Source organism: Oreochromis niloticus, linkage group LG18 (genome assembly GCF_001858045.2).
Source record: "Oreochromis niloticus isolate F11D_XX linkage group LG18, O_niloticus_UMD_NMBU, whole genome shotgun sequence".
Taxonomy (NCBI): Eukaryota; Metazoa; Chordata; class Actinopteri; order Cichliformes; family Cichlidae; genus Oreochromis; species Oreochromis niloticus.
Window position 1 is genome coordinate 6,798,871 of NC_031982.2, and position 23,139 is coordinate 6,822,009.

Genomic DNA, 23,139 nt, shown 5'->3' on the forward strand with positions numbered 1-23,139 from the left:
CGAGAGCGAGGATAGCTGACAGGACTGACCTACAAGGAAATGAGGGAACACTTGGACTACTCTTCCTCACTGCCTTCCGGGGAGGATCAATGGTGGAAGGAAAAAGTCAAGCTATTAATTCTCCTGAATATGTCAATTCCCATTGGCTGCTGTAGATTGGTTGTGATCATGACGAGCCCCCTGGGCTCACGGGATCGGGGGCTTTTGTTGCGCCTCGGTACTTCATAGATTCATTGGCGTTTTTACAGCTACCTGGAAGGTACCATATTGGAGGAAAGTAAATCAATTCCAATTGCGAGATTATAACGATGCACAAAAAAAAAAAAAACTTGGAGCGTGACTATGGGGCTAAAGTATGCTAATGATCTCTTGTATGAGATGTGTAACTGAAACGAGGACCTTGGGTTAAATAAGCCATGTAAGAGACTTGTAACAGTGTCTTAAATATCCATAAAACATTCATAAAACAGTTCACAGCCCTTGTAAATGATGAATGAAGTTTTTTCCTTACCCGGCCGATGAGCACAGGTTCCGGCCCGGCGTATTCTTCAATCACAAAGAACTGGTTCCAGATCCAGCTCCTCCTGCTGCGAGACCGTGACCCCTTCACCTCCATGCGGTCGCGCTCCTCCTCTTCCACCTCTGACTCTGCCTCTTCAAATACGAGGCCCTTTGCGTTTTTGGGATCCGCGCCGTGCATCTCGGTGTCTTCCCCGACGCGGCTCCATTCGTGAGCAGGGTGGAGCCTCAGGACATGACTGCTGTTGACAAGTTTGTTGTCTTCATCTGCAGAGTACTGAGCTGTGCTGAGATCTGTTTGAGCAGTGTGAGCTGACTCTGTTAATGGGTCTCCACGGGAATCTGCTGCTCTGTTCCCCGGTCTCACTCCCAGGGGTTGCATTGTCAGCACAGACGGAGGAGACTCATTTGTTTCAGAGGGAACGTACGGCGGGAGATGTTTTGTCGATGTGAATGGCCGTTCTGTTTGGCTGATCATTACTTCTTTCTCAGGGCTCAAACTGACCTCGCTGCGAGGTGTTGACAGGAAACGAGCAAAGTGTTTGCTCTTGCTATCGCCGCTATCTGAACCCTGTTTTCCCAAGTTGTCCTGCCCTTTACTTAAAGCTGGCTTGACTTCACTTAGCGGATTAATACGAGTGTCAGGGCCCCGGTCCCGATTAAGATCTGTAGTGGCGACAGGGCTCGCATAAGGAAATGCAGTCTGATTATCATATCCTGCATGAGACTGAGTGACAGCTATATCTTGTCTCGGCACTTTCTGAGGCTCTAGCTGTCCGTGATTAACGTCAATCAAATCTCGCTTCCTGCTCCGACTGCCCTTGCTCGGAAAGCTCAGGCTGGGAACGCTCTGCATTTGGGAATTGACAATCCTAACCAGGTTGTCTTTTGAGAGCAGCTTCAGCACCCCGTAACTGCCGGTGAGGTTCAGCTTTCGGCTCGAGTCTATGCTGAAACCTTTCCCTGGCACGCCCGTAGTATGGACGCTGAAATCAGGCCTGCCTTTGGACCTGGAGCCAGATTTAAACTTGGTTTTATTAGAGTGAAGATCTGGCTTATGATGAACTGTGAATGTTTTCTCTGACCTCCCTGTCTTGGCAGAGTCAGCATTCTTGGTGTTGTTTTTAACTTTCTTCCCATCCTGGGTCAACTCCTTGTTAGGGGCCAATGTGCGCGGGGCCACAGAGTCAACCTCGCGCTTGGGCTTGAAAGTTTGCCTCTCCTTATTAGCTACAGATGGGGCAGGATGATTCTGCAACATCTTGGAGTAAGAAAAAGATCCGGCGTCGCTCGTCTGCTCGTGACTAATCAGGTTTCGAAGAGTCACCACGGGCATTGCATTCGAATCCACGTTCGAGTCCATAGAACGGCTCTCCCCCAGCTTCACCACGTGCGATCCGCCCACTCCTCTCCTCCGTAAAATTTTACTGGCTGAGGCACCTCTCGCAAGCCCCTCCCACAGACACAAGGACACCAAGAAGAGGAAATTTCTCGTAATCATCTTGTCTTGTGGTGAGATGTCCTAATTGGAGACAGGTTTGCTTTGAGGCAGGCCTTGTTTTCCGGTTGTCTTCATTCTCTCCTCTCTTTTCCCTCTCCTCATGCCCTTCCTCTCACTCTCCCATTATATGCCCTTCACACCGAGCTGGAGGGCAGGTGTCAGTCACTCCTCTCCTTTTTGTTTTTTTCCCAGCTGCCTGATATCTCCCTCTATCTCACCAAGTTTCTCTCCGCTGCTTTTTTTCCCTCCACTCCTCTCCTCAAGTGTCTCATTCAGTTTCCCGCCGAGGGTTGAACACCCTGAGAGAAAAGATAAAGATAATTAAGTTAAAACTTTAATCATTGCACTGTGTTAATTAAAAGTGGAGAGGCACAGACAGGTAGAAGAAGTCACTGACAGGCAGGACAGACCTTTTAACAGTGCAGCAATCACAACTTCACAAAGGCCTTTTTTAGGGCAAGAACGCAATTCAATTTATAGCTTCATAATCAGTGAAATGTTTTTACGCGAGACAGACAGGGATAAAGCTATCACCGTGGTATTGTATATGGAAAAGTGATAGAGTAACTCTTATTAGATATTGCTCTGAGCATTTATTAATGGGAACAACTGTCAAGGATTTCAGATTGCAGTGGAAGGAGACCAGCTATGACATGAAGTTAGCTTCATGTTATATTAAAGTGTGATTAATTACCCCGATTGATACTGTCTTTTGATCAGTCAGTTAACATTTCAATTCAGATGCAAGCCGTAGACGTGGATGCACTTTGTTGCATGTCGGGCCCCGAGCGATCTAAAAGGTTGGTAAACATCTGAATCTCAGCATGTCTCTCAAGCACTCAAGCCTCAAATGGAAATCCTACGCCAAATCAAAATGTCAGATATCAATCAGTGTGCTTGTTTAAAGATAAGAGCAGGAGCCCTTCAGTAGTGTTTCAGTAACATCAGCCTACGCATCTGACAAGTCAATAATGTGACTATTTCCCAGATTGCATTAACATAAAAACCTTTTTATCGCTACTACGCGTGCAGAGGCAGACGAGCGTGTGTACAGTGTAATTCAACTCCAAATGCCAGTGATTCGATAAAACACTTTCAAGATGTTGGAGAAATCGCGTGAGATAGAACAACGGTCAAAACCAAAGCAGCGGGGAGTGATGTAACATTTTAGTTGCTGGTATGCCGCTCTGACACAGCAATTCAATCGTGTCAATTCAATAGGCACCTTTGATTAATAAATCCCACAGACTGTATATAAAAGATCGGCACACTTTAGTATTATTATTGTTTGATTGTTTTTTTTGTTTTGTTTTGTTTTGTGTGTGTGTGTGTGGGGGGGGGGGGGCATAGTTATTAGCCAATGCTAGGAAGATTAGCAAGCTGGGTCCATAGATCCATATTTAATTCACACAAACACAAATTATTAAAACACTTCTAAATATTAGACTTTCTCTAACCAATAATTGGATAATTGGAGCTAAAACTTCTATCACTTTATAACTGGATCAATTACATTAACAATAATAGACAAAAAGGCATAAACAGAGCCAATAGGTCCAACTCGGACATTAAAGACAGGGCTATAAAGACCAAGACTGCATTAAAAAATGGACATTTAAACATGTGAGTCTATGGGGACACCCCACGTGGACATCACGGCCACATTTCACAGCTTCTTGGTAAAATTCTCACATCTTTCAAACACTTGATCCCAAGTTCTAAACATCATCCTCTGGGTCATTTTCCTTCTTCGGGATGATGGAAGAGAAACTACAACAATTTTAAATCATGAATAGTAATCTCAGTAAACACGGACTGTGGAAAGCGTTTCCTTTTCAGCAATGTTGTCCTGTGGGCCAATCCAGCAAATGCTACAAAACTGCATTTAAAGTTTACATATGCTGTGTGTTGTGGATTAAGCAGTGGCAGTTTCCTCTTGCCCTGTGCAGCGTGGTGTGGTGTGTCTGCGTGTATGACACTTGCTCCGCTGTGGCACAGACAGACCCTGTCAGCACATTCACTGGGGCATGACTGAAGTTGGGATGTTCCTCCTGGAATACTTTTCACCCTTTTCCTCTCTCATCTTCCTCTCAGCTCCCTGTCTCTCAGCACTCTCTTTCTCTAAGTAAACCTTTTTGATGAACTGTAGAGAGCACCCTCCCCCCACCACCACCCACCCACCCAGTCCTCTGCTTTTTCCCACCTCTCCCACTCACCACCTGTCTCTTCTACGGCCTATCTGTCTGTAAATCTCCCTCTATCCACTCTCTTAACCTGCTATTGTTTTAGTATCCCGTCCTCTCCTCGCTCCCTTCCATCATCTCCTCCTCTCTCTCATTTGTGTCAATCACAGTGCTGTCACTGTGTCCCTCACCCTCACTGCACTCAGGCTTCAATCATTCAGCCAATCTCATTCTTGGGCCTTGCAACATTGGAAGTGACAGGTGTCTCGCCGGATACCATGTTGATGACAGGCTACAACACCGTAATTGTGCATATAAATCCTGTCAACAAATTATGAAATGCAGCGAATAATATACATCCCGTACTTACACAAAGTAGCTGCAAAATGCTGGGGAGATTTTTACAGAATAATTCATATATAAAGCGCTCGTTACCAAGGATGCGAGGCCGGGTTTGGCCGAGCGTTATCTCAAATGTACAGCATGAGGAGGTGATCGGGGGTGAATCCAATGACAGAGCTTCGCTCTCTCCCGGAGGAACTTATCAGCTGGGAGTTTGATGGCCAGGCAATCATTGCCACGGGCACCTTGTTAACAAGCCCGGGGCAGGTGGCGGGATGCGGGGCAGAATATCAACATGGCGCTCTCGCCAGCTGAGCACAAATTTAAAACATTTTCGCGTGGGAGGTTCTGTCAATGTGAGGTTTTCCTTTGAAGCGCCACTTTCATTCGTTGATTCTTTTATCTTTTTACACCATTTTCAAAAGGAGAGAATTCCCCCAGAACCGAGTCGAGGCACTGATATAATGTATTGATCTATGTCACAGCCTTTCACATTGTGCTGAGCACCTTGGGGAGAGCTTCTGTTATGCCATTAACCTGGGTGTATCAGCCTGTGCAGCTGTAAGTAAGGATAATTGGGTGCTGCAGTTTGAATCACAAGGGAGCTCATATTTCCTCATTAGAGTTTTATAATGTAATATGGCGAAACTGCTGTTTTCATCCTTGTGAAACCAGCATGGATCAGGACGGGGATCTCAACCATAGCCTTTACTAGGATTTCAGGAGTAAATAAGGATGATAAGGTCATACTGTTCGCTGCTTCAGGGAGCTCTGGCTTCCTAATTAGAGTTTTAGAAAATATATAGTTGAGGTACATTCTCAGAGTTTCCAACTGTACTGTATTCCTGCAGCAAGTTTCTCAGTGAACTGATTAATTGAGGCCATAAATATCTTAATTATTTTCCCTCTACTGGTCCCAGCCCACCTAAAACTCCAATGATCTTTTAGTTCGTTAGTATTGGAGGCAGATTCTTGCCATCGATTGCAAGCTGTCACCAACTTAACAAGACTGAAAATTTTAATTACGATTCCCCTTCTTGCTTTCTGTCTATCCTCTTTTTCTCCCAGTAGCCCCTGGAGAGGCAGAACACCACCACAGGAGCAACACGGCCATCCGAGCCTTCTCCACAACAATGAGCAAACCCAGACATGCCAAGCCCTGTTGACTAAACATTCTTTTTAAAAAAAACTACTCATTTACATGCACGCACAAACCTCACAAAGCCTTATTCATCCACGCTCTCTAATGCACATTCATGTCAGAGGAATACAAAGAAAACCCCTGAATTCTCCCTGAAAACACAGTATTATATTTGGGCAAGTGTGAAAAATAAAGAAAGCTCTGGGGACTCCCTGTCTGGACACAGTAAAGTCAAAGAGAAGAAAGGGAGCGCTCTCTCACCGGGAGGGAAGAGAAAAAGCACCCATCCCCAAAAGAATTATGCATGGAGTAACAAAGGCTAACTATAGGGGGAGGAGGGCAAAAATGAAGGAAAAATAGGAATGTTTGGTGGACTGGTGGAGCGCGTGTAAGCATCTGCGTGAGAAGAGGATGCGAGGTGCTGATGGGTGGCTGCTGGAGGGAAGCGGGGCCCTCCTTGGAAGACCAACCAGGTAGTTTTGAAGTGCAAAGCACCATAAAGCAGCTCCGTCCTCGCCTTGAGCTTTGGCAGATAAAAGCAGACCTGTCAGAGTGTGAGGAGGTGAAGAGCAACAGAAGCTTTCATCTGTTAATGTATGAATATCTTTTTCGCTTGTGTCCCCAGCCTTGTCTCTATCGCACCCTTACTGATATACTGACAGCAGGTGCTAACCTCTCATGGGGGGTGTACAGCACGAGCCTACGGACACAAAAACGCTCCAGAGGCTATTTTATGGAGTGCAAAGAGGGAAACAAGTGCAAGGCAAACAATGTGACAACCCTATTTTTTTTGTTTTCTTTTTGTTCCTTTTTTACAATAAAAAGCAATGCTATGAATTTACAGTTTTGCATGGCTTCAAGAGCTGTGAAATTCAGTCCACTTAGGGGTGGCTGTTTGCCTGTTGGTGAGATTAAGACTAAAAATACTCAGTATAAGAGAGCGGCAGCAGGGGTTTTTGGATTTGCTAGGCTTTCAGCTAGATCAATGGGGTTACAATGAAAGGCAAAAGTCAGAGCTTGTAGAACATAAAGCAAGAATGCGGCTATTTAAATTACAGAACGTGCAGCGAAAACAGCAAACACGAGACGTGAGCGTTCGCTCGTGTTGAATTATCTTTACAATAATGCACAGAAACGTTCGGAAGCAGCTTCTCATAAATCCATCTGTGATTCGTGCTTAGTAACTGGGCCCACTTGTCACCTTGACACTTTGTATGTCGCTGTTCTCGCTTGCACACACTTGTTCCCTGAGAAGGCAAATACAAAAAGCACAATTCTAACCTGTAATCCAGGAGCGGTGTGCATATTCAAACCAAACACTGTATTTGCACAGTGTACCAATTCAGGAGGTGGAGAACACAAAAAGAAATTTGTGTTCTCAGTAGGTAGAGAAACTCCACCCCCACCCCACCTCCAAAAAACAAAAAAAATTAAAGATCCAAACTGCTGCTGCATTACAGGTAAGTATTGTACTGCAGTTTGTGCTGAGAAGGAGCTGACATCAAGAGCACTGAGGTCAGCTACCACCTAAATTCAAGCTGCTGAATGCCTGCCCTATTATGACACAAGAGTAAAAAGCCAGTTCCACCAGCCCAGCATCCTATTTGGTCATTTAGCAAAACGCAGCTGGAAGTCCGTTTTGTAATTGTGTTTTGTGTTCGAATGCAACTTAAAAGCTGCCCCTTTTTCTCAAGTAATATTTTTCCACACGCTCCACATAGAGCGGGGGAAATAATTATTTGATCTCCTGCTGGATTTATAAGTTTCCTCACTTACAAAGAAATGAACCGTCTCTAATTTTTTATGGTTGTTTTATTTTAATAGAGAGAGACTGTCTAATAAAAAAAAAAAAAAAACAGAAAAATTTCCACAGATCTGGTCACGATCAATCAATCAATTAGTTACAGATAATCCTGATCTGAACTTCTTATGTGTATAAAGCACACGTCCACAGAATCAGACTTTTCCATACTAATCTGTCCACCACCATGGCAAGACTAAAGAGCTGCCTAGAGTTCTCTGGAGAACTTCAAGACATGTTGAGGAGGTAATTTAGCCATTTGAATCAGCTGTGTTGGATCAAGGACACATCTAAAACCTTCAGGACACCGGCCCTCGAGGCCTGGAGTTCCCCACGCCTGCTGTAATGGGGTTGAAATCTTGGGGTGCCCAGAAGGTCCCCCCTGCTCATGGACATCCATGTACAGGCTCGTCTTAAGTTTGCCACTGAACATGTAAATGATCCAGAGAAGGCTCGGGAGAAAGTGCTGTGGACAGGTGAAATTAAAATTGTGTTTTTTGGCAGCGATGTGGCCCGCTGTGTTTGGAGGAAGAGAAAAGCTGAGTATGACCTAAAGAAGGACAGAGGTGGAAACATTATTCTTTGTGGCACAGGGTACAGGAAATCTTTGAACCTCCATCTTTCAGACAGAACACTGAAGGATTGTGGATGGATCTTCCAGCATGACAGTGACCCAAAACATACCACCAAGACAAGAAAGGAATGGCCAAAGAAGAAGCACATTAAAGTCATGGAGTCTGTCTCCAGACCTCAGTCCTATAGAAAATCTGTGGAGGGATCTGAAGCTTTGAGTTGTCAAAGGATTTAGAGTAAAAAATCCCTCCTGAGATGTGTGCAAACCTGGTGACCAATTACAAGAAACATCTTACTGCTGTGCTTGCCAACAAGGGTTGAAAAATAGTGCCAAAGTAAATGTTATACCCACATCAGGCAACTTTATCTAGCTGCCCTGGAAGTCTTTTTTCTCCATCAAATCACAGTGATGTTGACTTAGGGAAACACCACTGTTGTTTCAGAAGTGGGAGTTTTGCTGTTTTGCTGGGATAAGTTTGATTTTAAACCCCCACACATGAACTGTAAAGCAATTTTACTCCAAACTGCAACTTTCATCATGTGACGCACACAAGCATTTCATATATAATTAATCATTGGAAAAGTAGCAGCTGCAAAATGATCTTTCATGCTCTGTGGAACCAAAAACATGGAAGTGAGAGGAATCCAGGGTAAGCTTTAGCAACTTTAATAGGATTGTATGGAACAGCATCTTTAGACATATATTATTCAATTTTCATCCTTTACATCTGCATTTAATTTAGCTATACAACAGTTAAGGCAGCCGGCATCTGGGTGCGAATATTCAATATTCTCTACACAAATACTGCAACCAGTTTCAATTTAGAGATGTAAATATTTACACGGGTACAAACAGATCCAGCTCTACTGAGCACAGCAAATGTAAGGCCCACTGCTGCTATTGCTGCTGCTGCTTTATCTTAAGCTACAGTATATAAACTGTGAGAGGTGCAATAAAGATGAAATAAATCTTGACAGGAGACAGTCCAGAGAATCACAGTGCCAGGAGACGTGCCAGTAGGGTCATGACAGGGACAACATTTGTGGCCTATATTTTACTGCTTTGGCAATAGTTCAAGTAGTTCTAAGTCTGATTTGTCTGGCCATAAGGTAAAGTGCTGGCTAAGAGCTTGTGGATATACCAACAGTGACAGCGCTGACCCACTGAAGGACTCTGATTTACTGCTAAATTCTGCTCACCATTCAGGCCTTTTAAAACTATAAATTATGCATTAATAGCAGACTGTGTGCATTATTGCTAAAAAGGCCAAAATTAACACTGTGCCAAATGCTTTATTTTATTCGCGTCTCTCCCAGCTCTTTGAAAAACGTCCCCACCCATCCATTCCATACCCCCACACCCCACCCAACCCCACCACTCTATGGCCTTAATGCAGACGTACTTGTGACTGTCATGTCTAGATTCTGCATGTGCATATTACTGCATACTTCCTAATGCTTTCTCTGTGTATGTGTGTGCATGTTAGGTGTTTTATAATACATCTAAAGTTAGCTGGTAATATAGTTAAAGTTAGTTAGTGACAATTATTTTCTGGCTTATGAATCAGCACCAAAGTAAAACCTTAACTAACATATTCAGCTCTTTTCAGGGTGGCTGATACTGCTTCTGTCCGCATCATATGGCTGCAACAAATTATTATTGTGTCACTGGACTATAACAGCATCTGACATCTACCTTTAGGCCTTTCCGCTGTTTCGCTGCTGAGTAGTTGAAGGTGCAGATCAGCTCCAATGATCTTCATGCACAAAGGTCAGGGGATGTTTTGGGTTTGTGTGTGTGTGTGTGTGTGTGTGTGTGTGTGTGTGTGTGTGTGTGTCAGGCAGCTCATCTGACTCCAGCCAATCTCTCTTTAGGTTGGTGCTCTGCCTGCATCTTCTGAATGGTGAGTCATCAGCTGCCAAAGCAGTTACCAAAATTACACCTGATGCCTATCAGCCCTGTCTCTCTTCCTCTTCTGCCTGACTGCATGCACAACATCAAAAAGCTATCTGATCCTTTCAACACACTGGCACTGACATTTCAGCAGAAGTCCTCGGGAATTGCAGATGGACTTTGTCTCCCCAAAGTTGCGTGCGTGTGCAAACAGCATGTGCATTAAGATGTGCGTGTGTGAGAATTTTGAAAAAAATGTCGCGTTTGCAGGCTTTTAGAGAAAAAGGTGGATGAAAATTACCCACTAAAAGAGCTGATTTGCATTGACTCTGTTTATTCCCACCTGTCATCTTTGTGAGCTGCAGAGCATGATAGCTTAGGTTAATAAAGGTAGTCATCATTAGAAACGTAGCTGCTTCACTGCAAAGTGCTTGAAGATGTTTACGGCCAGGTTTAATTCATACCATCCTTTTCTCATCCCGTCTGCCATTCGCCTTTCAAGGGCGTTCCTTTCAGAAGGCTCAGAGGTTGGACAAGGCGGCGTAGAGGACACGGTAAGGTGGGAGAGGGTCGTTTCAGAGATTAATAAGCACAACACGTGCAAGGTTGTCTGTGATTATATGTGAAGCATTGGAAAGGTGATGGCACGTTTTAGAAGAGCACCAAGGCTACCGACCAATGAGGCGAGTGAATAATGACACTCCATCTTCCACCTTAATCGGCACAAATCTCTTTTCAGCTTACAGTTAAAGATCGTTTTCATGTTTATCTCCCACCCAGGCGGGGAGAGAGTGAAAAGAGGAAAGATCGAGCAGCCTCACTTTTAATGTCCCTCTGATGCAATCAATAAGCCTCTGCTGTGCACTGAAAATTTTTTCTCTGAGTGTGTTCTCCACAGGTGTTCAGGGTTTTGGCTTCCACTAATATTCTCTGGTGGGGCTTGCTGGAGAAACAGGTGTGTAATATTTTGATGATGAAAGAGTGTTTGTTCAGTTTGTAATGGCACCTCTGGGAGGATTCTCAATCAAAGAACATGTTTGCTTTAGATTTCGTGTTAATGCCTACACGCTGTGGGGTTTTTGGGGGGAGGGCGGTATAGTTCTCAAATTTATACTTTGAATGACTACAAATGAATATCTGTTTGCAGCTGCACATATGTAAAAAGTCTAGAGCCACAGTAATTCCGTGCTTAAGGCATCAGCACGCTTTAGTGCTTATTAGCTTGTCAACCAGTGTCTGAAAGCACCCACACTTTTTAACACTGGAATTTGGGTAGGTTGCAAATGATATTTTTTTTGTTTGCAAACTGACAAAAACATCCCCTTCATGTAGCAAATATTTGTTACTTAGCACTTAACACTAAGTATAGCTGACACTAATAGGAATAATTATTTCTGCAGGTTTAGTCATGGACAGATTAGAATTTCCACTAAATTCTATGTGGAGAACATAAATGTCAATGCCAAATTTGAAAGCAGTTCATTCAATAGAGGGTAAATATGTCAACCTGCAGCTGGTAATATAGTAAATTCTACCATATCATAAAAATATGTAGATATTGCTGCAGCCTTTGTTATTATGTTATAGTTACATCAGTCGCATTTGAGCAGGCTGTGGTTGCACGCGCGCTCACTATCTCTGGCAGAATATAATGTGGAGCCAATTTGGAAAGAGCTACAAACACTGCACAAAATGTGATCATGAAAACATCATCTATCAGTGACCTGGAAAAATATCACATTTATTAGTGTTCCCAAAGGATAAATCATCAGATGAAACTCAGTGGGGAAACCACTAGGACAGGTGTTCTGCTCCAAAAGTCAATGCACGTCATGCAAGTCAGTGGTTCATTCTCAGGAGGCAATGTATGTCTATTCCAATTTTCATGCTTATTCATCAGTTACTTGTCGAAATACGTTATTGTGGAGGCAAACATACAGGCTACCCCCCTCGAGAAGTGAGTGACAGCAGCAGTGACCTCCAGTATGGGAACTGTGGAAAACTCGAGATATCTCAAATGTGTTTTGATGCATTTACTGTGACCGAAATGTGAGTGCTAAATAGCCAGGATGTAATGATACTGCTGCCTGTGACTGCCACATCCAACTATAATTGTTACGGATATCCCTGGTTCCAGCTTTAAGACCCTGGAAGCACCTGTCCCGGATTGACCGTTTTACCAAATCAACAACACAGCGTGGTACTAATCTTTCTAATATCTATTCAGCACTGACTTGTATCTGTATTTTGTCAGAACCATCTATCCCAAGGATGTTGTTGTGTCCTGCTTCCTTATCGTAGCCTGCTGCATTCACGCCTCGGCTCCGCTGGTTGAACAGGCCTGGAAGCTTGTTCTGTCACAGCTTCTAATCCTCCCTCGTTGAAGTCACTAAGTCCCAGCCTCATTAGCATATATCTCACTCCCCTCCTCTCTGTGTATGACTTTCATGCTCCCTAGGTCTTTTCCTGCTTTGCCACTGTAACTGATGGTATATTTTTGTAATTCTAATGACATTGGGCCAATCTCAGATTCATTTCGCTTTTGTCGCTCTCCATTTGGGTCAGTGCGCTGTTGTGTTTACTTTTGAGCGGCTCAGGGAGACAAAGCAGATTGCGACACATTTAAGTCGGTATCTCTGGCAGGTTATAATGCGGGGCCACCTTGGGTGAGGATCGGATAAAAGATGTGGAAATTAAAACTGCAGAGTGCTTTGTGCATCAAGTTACTGCACAGCATCCAGCGAAGCATCAGCGGTGCGGCGATTGTTTCGCTCTCCTGCAAGGCAGTCGTCAGCCGAAACGACAGCCTCTGCTATGTGGGCACACTAACCCCTTTTTACTTTCCAATATTTGTGGCAGCGTTGTATTTATTGGGACCTTTCTCCGTGCTAGTTCAAAGAAGTACAACAAGGCTGTGGGTGTATGTTGAGGGAAGATTTCCAAGCTGCGTTTGCCCGTTTCAGTGGTGTGTAGCAGGGCGATGGAGGAGATCAAAGTTTGGCAGAGTTGTATTTTCAGGGCGATTTTTTCCCTGCGGGGCGCATTCATGCTGTGTAATGTTTGGGATGTTCTGGCATCATTCCAGCACTGCAACTATAAATTCTGTTTAAGATGTGAGGGGCAGATCTCTCTCACACACACACGAGACACATACAAGGAAAAAATATTTTCTCAAATGCATAAGATCGCCTCCTACCAATCCCAGCTTCAAAGAGGAACAAAGCTGTGAGCCTTTTGTCACATTCCAAGGTCACTTCTGCCTCAGGATAGGTGCAGTAATGATCCCACCTCCAGTGTGTGAGGGCACAGAGGTGAGAATCAAGGTCACTCCTAAGCTGTCCCCTGGAAAACCCACAGTGCATCAAGGATGCTCAATCAATCCTCAGAGATAGCAGCCATCAGGCAGCAAGGATGGCAGGGGAGGAAGGAGCCTCATGGCCCTCCTCCGCCCTCTGCTTTTGTTTCTAATATGAAGCAAGGATAGGAGGGCCTACTGCATTTAGAAAAGCCTTGTGTTTCTTCCATAAAACCGCATCTATGGCCGTGGAGAAGCTTACACTGTAATCCTGCATGACGGATTGAGTCTGCCACTGCAGCACTCTCCCTCTCTTTTCCCCTCGCTTTCTTTGCTTCCTCATTTCCTACAGAAAACTTCTGTGGCAGCAGGCATGTGTTCCAGCATGAGGACACACACATTTGTCAACCACAACATAATATATATACACACACACACACACACATTTATATTTATGTGCGTGCGTGCACGTGTGCAAGCACATATACATCCGCGCACCTGTGTCTACCCGTGTGTTATGCATTCGCCCCATCACCCCTTTTCTCCTGAAAACATGCATGGCAGCCTATAGCTGTTCAAATTTTTGCACCAACAGTCAAGAGAGAGAATAAATAGATGTCAGTGGCAGAGAATGGAAAATAGGCTTCCCTTTTTGCAAGTAAAAAAGAACAGAGTGTAAAAGATACCGCCACACAGACCGGCTCAGTACAAGAGAATGAATCCCAATGGGAAGACTCGGTGAACGCGAATGCTGGAGAGGTATATAGATGACCTGGATTTTGCATCTACACTCCCTTGACATGAATTAGAACACACTCCTAGAAACGGACTCGGCTATAAAGACATTTATAATATCAGGGATCACGACTGTTAGGACCCCTCTGAGCCTGATTTGCTTCTGTCTTTATCTATCCGTTCTCTTGTCACTCTGGCTTTTGTCTTTCTCTCTTCCCCAGCTCATTCACTTTGTATGTTGTTTTTTTACCTCTTATTATGTTTCATAATCTCCCCGTCTCACACACTTTTTCTGTCGCTCTCTCTCTCTCTTTGGGTATTAGGCATTCAAAGATCTTTCTGTGGCATGTGGTAGAAGTTATCACCCCATCTTTCTCCCTACCTCACTCTATCTCTCTAATCTTCCTTAATCTTCCAGCCCAGAGTGAAGTGAGAATTAGTTTCTCACTCTCCCTCATCAATCTCTTGCACCTCCCTCTTCTTCGGCTTCCACCTCCTTTCTCTCTTATTTCTCTCTTTCTTTGTATCTCTCCTTCTCTCCTCCCAGACTCTCCTCTGGATCATCCTCACCAGCTGCTTTCTTAATCCTCCTTGCTCAGTTTGTCTCCCCTCTTTTCCCTCATCTCTCCTCTTATTCTGCTTCATGTCATCAACAGAACTGCAGAGGTCATTTCTGCTTCGCCCTCACAGCTCTCCCTCCGTCTCCTTCTCTTTCCATTTCCACCTCTCACACTCAGATATTTTTTTCTCGCTCTCTCTTCAAAGGGCTCTTGGGACTTTTGCATTCAACCCAGCCTGTTAACCCTGAGCAGTGTCCTTACCTGCTCGCCGCACTCCGTGGGTACAAACTCACCATAACACTTCCTGTCTGACACATCCAAACACTTCAAGAAATCAGTAAGCACATTAAAAAAAGAAACACAGCCTCATGAAAGGATTACACCTGAATGTACATTTTTGCACCTTGTTTTTCAAAAGCAGCTTTCAAATTTTAACCTTTTCAGAGTTTGCGATTTGATGACTTTTGCCAATTTTACTGGATTATACTCATACTCCCTCTCTACCCTTCAGAGTTCTGAAAGCACTTATCACAACCATCAACAGAATCAAAAGTGTAGACTGTTGGCTGGCCACAGCACCACAGAGGGGAATTAATAAACAGAAAAGCTAAAGTGGAAACCCTAACCTCTGACTCAACACCTCGAAAATACATTAAAAAAATAATAAAATAATCTTATTTTCATTGCAGCTTCTTTTGGTCAAATGCAGCACAAAAGCATGTTATGATAGTAAATATATTATCTACACTTTGTTGTTCTAATCTTCCACCCCTCCCCTGTAGTGGTGATCATGGTGGTGTGTGTGTGTGTGTGTGTGTGTGTGTGGTGGGAGGGTGCACTTGTCTTGTCCAATGCACACCTGATGGTTATTTTCAACTTCAAAACCCCAGCGGAGCATTTGAGTTAAAAGCACAGGCTGAGCTGAGAAGAAGCACAGCAACTAATGCAATGCATGAGCAACCAGCAGTATAATTAGGTGCACTTTTAAAAATCCAAATATGTTCCTTTTTGTCCAAGTTGTGCCAATAAAAGTCATTTGTGACTCAGAGAAAAAAAAGGAAAAGAAAATCTCCCCCACTTAATTAGCAAAAAGCCTTGGCCACAAGCGCTACGATGGGAAAATAACATCCCCGCGCACTAAATGCTCCTCATGTTGGATCTCTGCAGTTTTCCAGTCTTCTAGATTTCACTGTTAACTACACTGCTACACTTAACAACTACAAAGGCCATGTTCAGCAAAATATACAGTTGACTAACTCACTTTGTTTCAAAGGAGTGTCGCACGAGGTCTCCTTGAATCACACTTTGATTCCACTGAAACACAGTAAAGCCTTCCCATTTACATTTTCGGCTCCCAGCGGATGGGGAGGGACAATGAATGTTAATTCCACTGTGTTTCATTATCGGGGCGGCGTAATCATGATGAATGTTGCACTGCGTCAAGTGAGCCTTCGAATGAGAAAAACAAAACACGATACAGTAGTTCCCGGTGGAAAAACTACCTTTAGAAATATGTACACATGCACAGAAAAAGCGAGGACGAAACGCTCCTTTTCTCTTCTGACACAAACTCTAAAAAAGGCGTTTTACTCAGACACACACCGACAGCTGCGGACATCAGGAACACATGGCTGCTCTAATTACACTACTTTCTAGTCTACTTGGTTGAAGCAGTTGTCCCTGTGTGCGTGTGTGTGTATTGTTGTGTTTGTTAAATTTTGTTTTTAACTAACAACGAAACAGAGGAATTTCCCTACTATGGGAGAAATAAAGTATATCTTATTTTATGTTGTGTCCACTTAATAGATATAACATCTTAATTTTCAAAACTTTTAGATTACTAATATTAAACTTTAATTCTAATGACATCTAAGAGTACAGATTGTACGGTATGTTATGGGTTGCTGGTCTCAAACTGCTTAAGAACCCTTCTACTTGTGAATGTGCAGATATTACAGTAAGATTTACCGCTTGACTCTGAGCTTTAAGATTATAAATAAGACTGAGAGGAGTTATGCAAGTATAATCTCTATTCCCAATGAGTTTGGATGTACAATGCAAATAAAAACACAATGCAATGATAAGCAAAGCTCATAAAGCTATATTTTAGCCACAAAAGAACACAAAAACACACACAAAATGTTTAAAGTGAGACGTTTTACTATATCCTGAATAATATTAGCTCATTTCGAATTTGATGGGAGCAACATGTTTCAAAAAGGTTAGGGGGACAAAAAGCTGGAACCATAAGTGGTACTAAAGAGAAACAGCTGTGGGAACATTTAGCAACTAATTCGATTACCTACAAACAGGTCAGAAACCTGATAGGCCATAAAAGGAACATCTTAGAAAGCCAGAGTTCACCAAAAAAGTCCATCTAACCCCTAACCCATGAAGTCCAGAACAATTTCTAAACAGTGTTCCTCAATTACTAAACAATGTTTTATTTGGAATACATGATATCATCAAAAGATTCAGAGAATCTGAAGAAGGTGTGCACAAGGCCAAAGATCAATACCGAATTCCTGTGATACTCTGGATGCTCAGGCGACACTCCATCACAAACAGGCATGATCCTGGAAATCACTGCATGGCTTCACTTTCAGAAATCATTGTCCAATCACAAATGCAGGCTAAAGTTCCATCATACAAACAAGGAGTCGTATGTGAACGTGATCCAGAAACACTACCATCTTCTTTGGGCTAAAGCTCAAGTGCAAAACTGTTCTGCGGTCGAGTTGAAATTTTATATTCTTTTTAGTCTCCTCTTTATTACTAATATTAGTATTAGTATTATTTATTATTAGTATTAGTCACTGTGAAATTGGCAGTGTGCACAACTAGAAATGCAACATCAGTGATGACAGGTGTTAGAGCTACATGCTCCCATCCAGGTGACTCTTTTCATAGAAGGCCTAGCATAGTTCAGGAAGACAATGCCAAACCAAATACTGCATATATAACAGCAGCATGGCTCTGTAGTCGAAGAAAGAAAGAAATCATGAAATAATAAAAGATGACAAAGAAGACCCGTGATCAGATCAGATCAGATCAGAGAAGAATGGGACAACATTCCTCTCCACAAGGTTCAGCTGATTACTAGTCAGTTAGGGGGCTGTAAGCATCTGTGCACAATTTCACTACAATCTATATGAAATTTGATATTTTATTTAAAAAATATAATAACAAAAACATAGGGATGGTGCTAAAAATATAGCATGGGCATAAGAGGTTGCAGCTATAGCAGAACAGGCTACTTGGTTTGTTGAATACATATATAGAGCAATAATCTCCTCACAATAATAGCACATGTCCCTCTACTCAGATAAACATTCCAAATCCTGTTTGTGTAATAAAATTGTCCTCGGAGACCTTAATACTTGATGCCACAATAAGCTACTAGCCAAAATGCATCTCTTAGTTTCTATGCACTCAATCTACCGCGTAAAGAACTTGCTTTATGTAGAACTGAAGAGAAACCTTGAGCAAAACCAAGGTACACGAGAGTGGGAGACATTAAGAGTCAGATAAAGGCAACAAAAGGCATTAATGCGGAGAGCACGGGATAGAAGCGGGTAAAAAAGGAAAAAAAATGAAGATTAGCGAGAGTGGGATAAACAGATAAGGAGAGCGTCCACGTGATGAGATGAGAAGCAACAAAGTTAAAAAGGTGGAGGGATGAGGGGAGAGATTGACGTATGGTAATCCCAGCTCCTCCTCCTCTTTTCTGCTGTTTGAAATCGGGGGTGGGGGGTTAAGGGAAGAGAGAAAGACAGATGAAAGATGAGAATCACACTGAGCTAAAATTGATAAGCGCTGATTCCAGTGTAGATGAATGCTGGGTCAGGTTGTTGTCTTAATCAGCAGTGGATTTGCCGGCTGCACTGCATGTATTAATACAGTGCAGCTCGAGGAGTTAATTCGGTGCCAGATGAGTGTTTCGAGGGAGCGCTGTGGAGAGTTTGTGCTGCTGAAATGAGAAGCGAGCTGGGGCGCTCGTCATTAGCATGCATGCAACAAAGCATGAGAAATCACATTAATCGCGGGGAATGCTAATGACAGTGATTGGCGTAATCACAGCAACACGGGCGGAAGGGGTGAGACAACAGGAGGTCAGCCATTTCTCTAGTTCTATTCTTTCATGTTATTCCACCCCTGATGATGAGGCTCCTCAAAAAAAAACCAAAAAGCAGCAGCTCTTTGTCTCACATCCCGCTGCTTCTGATGGAAGTTATACCGCCAACCCATTAATCCTGGTGATTGGCAAATATTGTGCTCTTATATTCTAATTTTAACAACTTCATCGGTATTTGAAGTCAGCTGACGGCATCATGAGTCAACATCCCACGTCACTGCTGCTTCTCAGCTGCTACTACTTTTCAGTCACCCCCCCATTTATGTAAGAACTACACTGCCAAAAGAGGCGTGCGCCAACAGGCACGACTGTTAACAGCTACCGCAATAACAAATGAACTGCAGGCTGCACTCCCAGCGGTATGGTGGGGCTATATCCACAATCGAGGCAATTAACCTGTATATGTCTGCTGGGATCTCCAGCTGTGGGTGGTGGAGATGGAGTTTAATACTGTAACCTACCAAAGTTTAGCTGGTAGAGGGCATCTGTTCGACAAATCAGCAAAGCTACAGTATGTAATCACTTTTCACACCATGCTAATCACTTCAGCCTAATTTATCACTGCTATGAAAACAATCTTATGCGCTATTAGGGGAGAACAGATGAGGAGGAAGGGAGATGGAGAGGCAAAGGGAGGAGAAGCTGGCGAGGCTGTAAGAGGATGAGACAGAAAGAGAAGGGTGGAAAATGGAGGAGGCAATGTTGCGAACGTGTCCAAAAGGGCTCTGATTTGTCTAAAGCTCTTTAATTCAATCTTGGAAATCCGATGGGGTGACTGAGCCATCCCCCCTTGCCCCCGCCACCACCTCCACCGCCCTACCTCCAACCCCCTCCCGCTTCTCCTTCCCACCCAGGCCTCATCTTTACCATTTGAGAGCAGAGCGCTCAAAGTCCCTAATCCGGCTTCTGATAGCAACACCCCGTAAGACGGGCAGACATCAACACCATGCAGGGGTGGAGTGAGAGCAAAATGAGTGGCAGAAGATGGAGGGCTGCGAAACCGAGGAGAAGATGAGCAGATAGAAGACAACGGCCAGGGGAGAATAACGGGGGATTGTGCGGCAACCCAACTCAGTCTGTTGGTCGCATCAAATTCCTCTTTAATTAAAAGTCTAAATCCTTCTCACTTTTAAAGCCCCTACTTTATAATTAACACTCTGATCTTGACACCCCCCACCCCCACCTCCCTCCTTCCACCAGTGGAAAAGAAAAACAATTAAAAACTTTTGCGATTTTTACTTCAAAAGCCATTAATTAAAAATGGCCAATGAACAATGGTGCAATATTGAGGCAGACCCCCGCTTTGCTCATTAGCCGCTGGTTAATTGATCCTAACGGCAATGTTTACCAAAGGGATGCTAAAGACGAAAACATTATCATTTTACCTCGTCTAATTGCTCCTTTTAAACGAGGGGGGGGGGCAAGTGGGAATTTGGATGTTTGAGATCATGGGGAAAGTTGATCTCAGAGGCTCCTGTGTGGTTTTGCAGTTGTTTTATAGAACTTATAAAAGGTTATGGGGTATTCAATACTGCACACCTAAACAATTTAGCAAGAGGATTAAACATGTTGGCTGTAGACCACCAGAAGCAGGGGATGCTGCAATATCTGATGGCGAGAAATCAGTGGGTGAAATCAGTGGTACTTGCCCTCAATTCAGACCCTGGGACCGGCCAGACACCGCGCATCCATCAAAACTCCATTACCCAAAATCCATCAGAACAGCTCCCAAGAACAGCCAAAAATGGACCGCTTTTATTTTTCAGAAGACCATAAATACACTTGCAGCTTTCCCTGGTATTAACTTTCTTTTTGGCCCCCTTTCTCAAAACAATTTCAACTCTTATTTCCTCCTGACTTCATCTGGCCACCGCTCTCACCTCGGGTTGGAAGAAGGCTAATGAAAGACTCCTCTCAGAGGAACATGGGTGAGGCATATCATGGTGTCTCTCTCAGCTATCTCGCCACGAAGCCGACTATAAAAAATTCAGGCCAGCTACTGCTGCTACCACCAGAGAGCTTCCCTTTGTCATTAAGCCATTTCACAGGTGCAGCCTGATGTGCCTGTCTTTCTTTTTCGGCTGCTCTTGTTTGGTGTCCCATTCTGTATTCTCAGACATTATCACTATGTTATCAATATTAAGACCCCAGCGTCTGGTCTGGTCTCTCCTCATCTCCCTGTATCAGAGCTCTATTGTACTTACTCTCCTACCTTTCCTCCCTTTTTCCCCCACTTGCCTTTTTTTTTCTTTTTTCTTAAGCTGAGTGTGATTTGACCGTGATTACTGTATTAATGTATTCCTTCTCCCACAACAGAGTAGAAACAAGGTACAGATGCAAAAATTGATTTTCCCTCAGTTGTTTTTTTCCCCCCTGATCTTTTTAATGCTGTCAGAAAGAGAAAGGGCATTTGAAAAGCCTGTGGCGTTATTAATATGAGTGATGATGTTATTCCCCTCACCCGTGGACCTGTCTCACCACATTGTTAGCATGTTTGTGGGGTGCTGTGACAGTTTGATTAGCAGGTTTGGATATGGAGCTGTAGCACTACACAATCTGTCAGAGAGGCCAAAGCACAGATTGAGTGTCATCTCATGTTGAGTCACAAAGTCACGGTGATAAAAACAGAGCCATTAGCTGCCTGACACCAACACATAAGCTACCTGCAAAAACAAGTACTGAATGTGCTCTGATCAGAGTATGAAATTTCCCTTCAACAAAAAAAACATACCCCACACTGGGTACTGTGGGTACTGTGACAGCACCCAGTTGCTTGTTGACTAACATCAAAACCTCGACTTTAAGGTGGTTTATTTCCTTGTTTCTTTGCTTTTTTTGTTTGGTTGGTAGCGCTTCATAATAATGTCACACTATTAAGCATTATTAAGGTGTTAGTAAGGTATTAAAAAAGTGCTTAATTCATCATTTATATAGCATTACTATGCCATTTATAAATACCGATATATTATTATGACTATGATTATGACTGTTATTATAACTAGCAGTATTGTAGTAGCAGTGATAGCTGTACATGTAACAGATGAATAAACATATCTGTATTTATAAATTACACAATAAGGAGGAGTAATAGTATATAAATGATGAATTAAGCCCTTGCTAATACCTTATTAATACCTTACTAATGTATAATAATGCTAGTGTGACATTATTATAAAGCGTTATTTGTTTTGGTTTGGTTTTTTCGGTTGCTGGTTAATTTGGTGGAGACAAAAGTCACCATAATTAGATGAGCGGGTACAGTGGTAAGTTATCAAATACTGCTTAGTAGGGATTTATGCTTCAGTGGGAAATCTACAGCATAACCTCCGGCATAACCACAGATCCCTCAGAACCCTACACTGTAACTGACGATGTTACCAGCCTGCAATAAATGGGCTGTTCAGAACCATTGATTTGTCCTATGCATTTTGGCTGCAGTTTTTAAATTAATCAGTAAGAGAATAACAACCATCATATTAATATAAGGAATAGTAATCATAGAATCGATAGAGTCATAAAAGTCAGCAAATTCCTGAAGAGAGATCTTTGGAACTATTGGAACGTGAGGGAATATAGAAAGAAGTGAAAAAACATGAGTGCAAACATGTGACTGCCCTGAAATACACTGATCAGAAGAAACTTTGGGGACCCAGGAGGAAAAAGCCCCAGAATTTTATTTCTTTCTATTGAACTGCATCAATACAAAACCGGAATACAACCACACGCTATATAGGACATAAAGTCCAAGTATAAATACCAGCAACGACATTGGCCATTTATGAAGGTTACATCAGGTTACATGAAATTCCCATGTTGGTATTGTTGTTAATATTGTTGGTTCAGCATCAAAATCACAACTGACCAGTTACGTTGTCTGAGCTTTGAGTTAGCCAAAAATTAGCTAATGGGTTTAAAAGCTATTACTAGCAAACCAACATGAGTGACCTAAGTTTGCCTAACAGCAAACCTAACTTGATAATAAATTTATCATATTCTACAAATGAGTAAAGAAAATTATAGAAACGCTTACTTTTTGTTCAAGAGAGTTTTATATGAACAAAGGCATGTATTCCCCCACATTGCAATGCTATGACATCACAACAACATGATTGGTCAGTTGCAATCTTGATCCTGGAAAAACATTTTTATGATGACACAAGAACAACACCAACACAGATATCAGATACACCTCTACAAAGACTCACCGCAGAACTTTGAATCAGACCTTTGAAGCTTTTAAATAAAATGCATTCATACTTTATATTGTATGGGAGCATCATACAGACAGACACAGACATCAGACGCCGATCAATATTAACACAGTAGTAAAACATCAGAATTTAATTCCCCACAACCGACCGAAACATCAGTAACGAAAAAACTGATGAAAGATTTAGTTCGGTGGCTCAAATATGCTAGGTCACGCTTCTCAGTCTAAGATGAGTCACCTCTGTTGGTAT

At 42.9% G+C, this 23,139-nt stretch overlaps 1 protein-coding gene across 1 annotated transcript in view; it reads right to left on the reverse strand.

The window, feature by feature from the left end:
• Positions 1-23,139, reverse strand: part of cdh24b (cadherin 24, type 2b) — a 155,063-nt gene that overhangs the window by 99,898 nt on the left and 32,026 nt on the right. Inside the window, exon 2 of the mRNA XM_003457428.5 lies at positions 512-2,319. Within this exon, the coding sequence (XP_003457476.1) occupies positions 512-2,020 (1,509 nt within the window). The 5' untranslated portion in view covers positions 2,021-2,319. The remainder of the gene's footprint in view (positions 1-511; positions 2,320-23,139) is intronic.